Source organism: Diaphorina citri, unplaced genomic scaffold (genome assembly GCF_000475195.1).
Source record: "Diaphorina citri unplaced genomic scaffold, Diaci psyllid genome assembly version 1.1 scaffold7761, whole genome shotgun sequence".
In the NCBI taxonomy this organism is placed as follows: domain Eukaryota; kingdom Metazoa; phylum Arthropoda; class Insecta; order Hemiptera; family Psyllidae; genus Diaphorina; species Diaphorina citri.
This window is the reverse complement of record NW_007385137.1, coordinates 6,205-12,710: the sequence shown is the minus strand read 5'-3', so window position 1 is coordinate 12,710 and position 6,506 is coordinate 6,205. Positions and strand designations below refer to the sequence as shown.

At 35.7% G+C, this 6,506-nt stretch overlaps 1 protein-coding gene across 1 annotated transcript; it reads right to left on the bottom strand.

Annotated features, from left to right (window-relative positions):
- Positions 1–3,154: 3,154 nt before the first annotated feature.
- LOC103522283 (enolase-phosphatase E1-like) lies at positions 3,155–5,182 on the bottom strand. Its single transcript, XM_008487389.3, is given in 6 exon segments — positions 3,155–3,781; positions 4,107–4,230; positions 4,518–4,650; positions 4,992–5,034; positions 5,037–5,088; positions 5,090–5,182. Coding segments are annotated over 6 exon segments (570 nt in total). The 3' UTR covers positions 3,155–3,656.
- Positions 5,183–6,506: the final 1,324 nt, after the last annotated feature.

The window sequence follows — 6,506 nt, the reverse complement described above, 5'->3', positions numbered from 1 at the left end:
ACTACGAGTGCTAACAACGTTAACTAGCTAAAGTTAAAGTAGAATGCATGTGTGTTTTACAGAAATTAGATGAAAACAGAACAGGACGCTAAACGTAACTAATGCCTAGTGACTAGCTAATAAATAAACTACTCTAAAGGTGTGTCCATACATAGTTGACCGGCCATCGATCGACAACTGAACCATCCACACTACCTTGATAACAGATTCACCTCGTCGATTGACGGCTGGTCGACTATGTTTGGACACACCTTGAAAGACTAAACTAAAATAGAAAACTCAACAACAGAAAAATTGAGTAAAGAAAATTCAAGTAAGACCTAATTAAACCTATTTCTTTCTATTCTGATTCAGAATTGGAGCACTTAATCTCTGTCATTGGTGTACCTTAAAACTGTCACCCTGAAATAGCAGCATTGAAAGTGTGCGCAGACGGTTACCCATTCAGGTACGCACCAAGCTAGCCGTTCCCAGAATTAACATTATTCCGACACTGGCTAATGTCACTCTAGTTTGCACTATTTTTGATTGGTGATAATCAGCTTAACAGGCTGGGAGCAAGGCTCGCTAGGAAATCTTAAAATAACACCCCAACACGTGGGAACGAAACCTTTCATATGCAACATGTGAGTAGGTGGGTCAGATGGATAGGAGGCAAGAGGCTCCTTATATGATGGAGCAGGGAGGGAAGATAGGTACATACTCCCTATGAGGGGGAGGATGATACTCCCTTATGTGAGGTAGGAGAGGTGGGAGATATTAAGGGAGTAACTAGTGATGGAGAATAAGAGGGGAGGGAAGAGTCTTGTTATATGACAGAGGAGGGAGGTAGGGTTAGAGATGTTAAGTAAGGGAAGTAGGGAGGGAGAGTAAATGTGTTTAAATAATGTCAAAACAAGGGCCATAGGAGTAGTTGGTTCATTTTTTAAAGTTGTAGATTTTGTTTAATCATTTGTGAATTTTCTCTTTTTACACATCTCAAATTTCCGTTCCTCCGGGGCCACAAAGTGAGTTAAAAAATCTCCGTTTAAGTTTTAAAGAAAAATCTCGGTTTAAGAAATCTTATTGACCAAAATTTTTTGAAAATTTTAAAAATCAACCAGATTGCTTAATCCGAGAGTTAAACTTAACCCGAGTTGTATACTCACTTTGTGGACCTGGCTATTAATCAACTTCTGGATTATTCACTGGAACGGTGCGGCTCGGCGACCCAAATACTTTCAATTCATGCTCCTATGACCATTCTCTGTTACAGTCCAAGTTGGAAACCATCCTGGAGCACAATTCCTGCAACAGCAGCAACTGCACTCCCTCCCAAACATCATCTCAGCCTGTCGTCACAACTACACGATTCTGACATGAGAAAATTTGGACCGTGTCTGAGGCGCTGTGAAACTATTGCCGTCAGTCGAAACTGAACACCCGCTTTTTGTTTGTAAAGAAGTCCTTTAAAAAGGCTTGAAATTTGTCAGATCTTGAAATAGGCTCCTCAGAGCCTCGGAGATACATATTTTGATGATTTTATAGCATACTGCATACCCAGAATGGACGCTGTTTGTAAGGCTGTAGTTCCACTGGATGAGTCTAATAAATAGATTCTCAGGGGAAAAATAACCAGCGGAAACCAGATTACCTTGGTTTCGTCGGAGATAAGCAGATATTCTGATAAATGGTAATACTTTTGTACCAAATCAGATGAGCACCAGAGCAAGTACTTTTCGAATTTCAAGGTCTGAAAATTTTATAATTATAAAGATTTTCCTTGCACTCCAATAATGTAGGTAACTGAAAAACATGAATAGTAATGGTGTTTTCATCGAATAATTAGTCCAAGTTGGATGAAAACTTGTAAGCATATGCAAATAATTTAACTAGATATTATAATAAATTTATTGTTGTAATTATTTTATCGTTTTTGTAATTATTCACATGTGACGATTTTTTTTTCTTTTTTTTTTTTTATCTCCCTCCTTGTTTTTTTTTTTTTTTTTTTTTTTTTTTTTTTTTTTTTTTTTTTTTTTGTAAATTACTGTGTAAATAATAAATTGAGATTTAGACTTTGTTAATAAAATAAGTATTTGAAGAAGAACTTTTGCCATGGGGGAAGTATTTTACTAGTTAGGGGAAACAATATTTCGCAATTTTCAATTTTAAAGATACCCAGACAATTTATATTTTTGCGAAAATCGGTGTAGTGAAATGTGGAAAAAATGTAAATATTTGATATTCTTTAGCTTTAGAGGTACACAATAAAATTTCCCCTCCCTCATGGATTATTTTCCATTGTAAATTTACCTTCTAATGAGTATGCAAAGAAAGGTTTTGTATTTTACTAGTTAGGGGAAACAATATTTCGCAATTTTCAATTTTAAAGATACCCAGACAATTTATATTTTTGCGAAAATCGGTGTAGCGAAATGTGGAAAAAATGTAAATATTTGATATTCTTTAGCTTTAGAGGTACAAAATATGGACCTATTTGGGCAACAGAAGATTTATTTTGCTCACCAAAATTTCCCCTCCCCCATGGATTATTTTCCATTGCAAATTTACTTTCTATTGAGTATGCAAAGAAAGGTTTTGAACTTATGAATGTTACGAATATATGGCAAATGGGGAAGGAAAAAGAATCGTAGATAGGAACCTAAGTTTCTAGTACCACAATAAAATTGACAAAAAAGTTCCTTTACTCCCACAGTAACATTTACCGGCATCTTTCTAGCTACGACATCGGTAATAAAGGGAAACTTTTAAACCTCGATTATCTGCATACACTCCTATTTTCTTCCAGTTAATTTTTATATTTTATTATCTATAATTATTCTATAAATAGGTATATACTTTATTATTATTGTACATTTTACTATTATTGTGATATATTATTTGCTGACTTTTAATCTGGATATTAGAACCAGATATGTGCGTAAATTTGAAATGTAAAATATTTGGAAACTTTGTGAGAATATTTATTTGATTTATATTAATTTTTAAATAAAATATAATTTCAATAATGGTTATTTTTAAAATAAAATAAATAAAAAATGACCCAGGGGAAAAAAATGGGGGGAAATTTAATAAAGAAACTCCAACTTTACAGTCCATTCGAATTTCTCTGAAATTAAGAGATTCATAGTAGGTACAATAGCAAACGAAATTTTCGATGGCAAATACATCAATTTTTTGATGTAAGAAGAATTTATTATGCAAAAATACTAATAGTAACGAAATATTTAAAAGTACATTGATGGTTTATTTGTTCAAGTTACATTAAAATAAATTATTTCCTATTAAATTTATTAAAATAAATAAAAAGACGTATTTTCATTTGAAATAATCTACTTAAATAAATAAATACTCATTTCCATTTTTAATTGAAATTTGGAATGTACACATATGAATCAGCAAGAGTGGTCAAGTCTTTGGAGTCTGGCCTACAGTAAAGGAGGAAATGAAGGTCAGGAAGGAGGGCGGCCCCCCTAAATACGGCCTTGGTTGTGTTTGGAAAAATTCTCCGACCCAAACTTAAAGCTGTGTCCACACAAAGTCGACGCCGACCGACGAGGTCAAGAGGTGGATCGATGTTGTCGAGGCAGTGTATAGTCGACGGCGTCGACTGTGTGGACACAGCTCAACCTGGATTGTAATTACTTACCTGGTTAGGAACATTCTACGCTGATCTGGTCAAAGCTTGACACTTGAGTGAATTGGGCAGTGGAGGAGGATGGGGTGTCCCTGGTGAGAAGTATGGGGGTGATACCTGCTGCATTGGCAGCCTCGGCTTCTGCAAATAAATAAGGGCTCATGTAAATAAACTAGGGCTTATGTGAATAAATAAGGGAATTTGTAAACAATGGTCAAATCATGAAATTAATGAAAAGGAGGAAAAAGTGAACAAGGCTACAAGGCACTTTTTAAAGAAATGTATTAATGGTAAATAAACTGTTTATGCTAATATTTTTAACGATCGGGGTTCTTATCATCCCGAAAACAAAGAGATAGGAGAAAGCCAGCCGTTCCGAGAACGAACCTCATCTGTTTAGGATAAAATCCACCCCAGGTGGGAATTGAACCCACGACCTAGTGCTTATAAGGCAGACAGATCTTACCTTTGTTCATATCGGTAAGGAAGATAACCTGGTCTGCATCACAATTGATCTGGGTGAGAATATTCTGATAACTAGCAGATTCCACCTTGGATCCAACACTGGTGTCAAAGTAGCCGGAAAATAACTGGAAAGAAAAACAGTCATGTTAGGTACACCAATGACTGAATACTCAACCAAAGATTATTTATTTATTTTTTACTCTTGTAATAAAATTATGGTCATTTGTATGAAGAGCTGAGCAAAATATGTGTTCTTGGAGCCTTTGTAAAGGAGAATTATCAACAAACCACTTTAAGAGGTCAAAAATGTTAATTAATGTGACCTCCAGTTAAGTCATTGATCACTGAGGATGAGCAACATTGAGCATGACTTGTATTATTTGGACAGGCATAAAATATACAGGGTACTCACGTGTAACAGGTCTCCATACAGGGTGTGTCCAAAACACAACTTCTGTGCCTCTACACTTCCTGATGAGTAAATGTAGAGTTTGAGTCCTGCAGCCTTCCACTTCTGCAGACAAGGGTAGACATCTTCGTAAATACTGGAATATAAGTATTAATAGGTAATTTGTTTAATAATAAATTTTTCAATTTTTGGATTAATTATCTCATTTGAAAAACCAGTGGCAATTGTGTCACATTGAATGCTCCCATTCCCCAATGGATCACTGAAGTTAAGGTGATGTTGCATGTGGTTGTTAGAAATCTGAATTGGGTGACCACTGGACAATCTTGTGTTTGAAAATGTGAATAGCGCATGAAGCTTGTTGCCCAATGGCAGATAAAACCCCTGTCACTAAAAACCCTCAGCCGTTATACACTTTTTTACAGCAGTTATGATAAGTCCTTTAGAAAAAAAAAAGAAAAAAAAAATCCAACTTACTGTCCTTTGAGCAATCCATCTTCATATCCACTAATCCAGATATACCTTGCAAGGTTTTGAGTGCTTTAGTTTTTCTATCCAGTGACATCTGCCACAAGGACATTTTGGATTAAGCTTTGTTTCAGGTCTTGTTCTGAACCAGTTTGGTTGATAGGGACTACATTGGGTAACTTGTTTAGGATATCCTTCATTGGGCTAGAAATTATATAGAGAAAAAAACATTCATGGTTTCACGGGAATAAGTAAAAAACCCGGAAGAACATAATGGGCCCCTGAACTCACTGAACTGTCACTCCTTTCATACAATGATAGGTATGTGGTAAACTTTCTTGACTTGGTGGGACAGATTGCTACTGCACTCCTTAATTTTCTGATTCTTTGTAGGTACCTATTCTTAAACTAGATTGAGAATGGTTTAATGTGTGTAGGTGGTAGTGTGTTACTGAATGGAAGGTAAAATACACAACATTAAAAAAAAGCTTAGGCTGTTAAACAATGAATCCAAATGTTACCTGCTCTGCAAGAAGTTTAATGTCCAGCTTCAGTTGATCTGTGTTCCAATTTTTGTCCAGATATGATTCCAAGGTTATTCTTCACAAAAGGGAAACAGTTCATCCTGAAAATAGAAATGCCAGAACAAACATTGAAATAACCTCTAGGTATTAACTACTTGCAGACCCACCTCACACCGAGCCCAAGTTCCCTGGGGAGGGAAAACAGCTATCCTCTTTCTTTTATGGCCACTGGTTCTTAGGGATCATGAGTTTGCGATTGGTAATTACGACTGGTCATACCTACATCTTTAAGTAGATGCCAAGGAAAAGATACACAGACCATATTTTCATCTTCACAATTACAACTAAACAAATTTACTTCATTAGGTGTACCTACCTTCCACAAAGGCTGATGGATGTGGTTGTGCCTTCTATGTCACAAGCAGTATTGCTTCGCTTGTTTCAAAACCCATGATTAGCACTTTCCCTGAAACGAGAAAATTTTCGTCAGATAATCTTTTGCCCTGATTTGGCTTTTGCTCTTTTTGAAAGAGTTCTAGCAGTTTTACTGTTTCAACTATGAATGAATTATTTAAACCATACTTACGCATCTATTAAATAAGGAACATAAATTATAAATAAGGTTTACCTGTGGAAGGTCAAAACAGGAACCCATGAACGTGCTACTGCGGGTGTCCAAATTGAAGAAGAAACCCAAAATCCGGGACGTATAGTTTATAGAGCTGTCTTAGATCACCATAGACTTCCCATTCTCAAAATCAAAAATTAGTTTCGATTTATCTTTATCGAGTCTTTTCTTTGACAACTTACAACCTTATCTCTTATCGGTGCTTCTACCTTTTGGGCTTTTCTACTTTTTTTTTACAAATGTCCTAAATATGAATTTTGGGCGCCGTACTAGGAATTTTAAGTAAACAACACGCAATTGCATAACTACCCCTTTTTGAAGGGCGTTTTATTTCAATCAAGGGGGTAGTTATGCAATTTGCGTGTTGCGTTT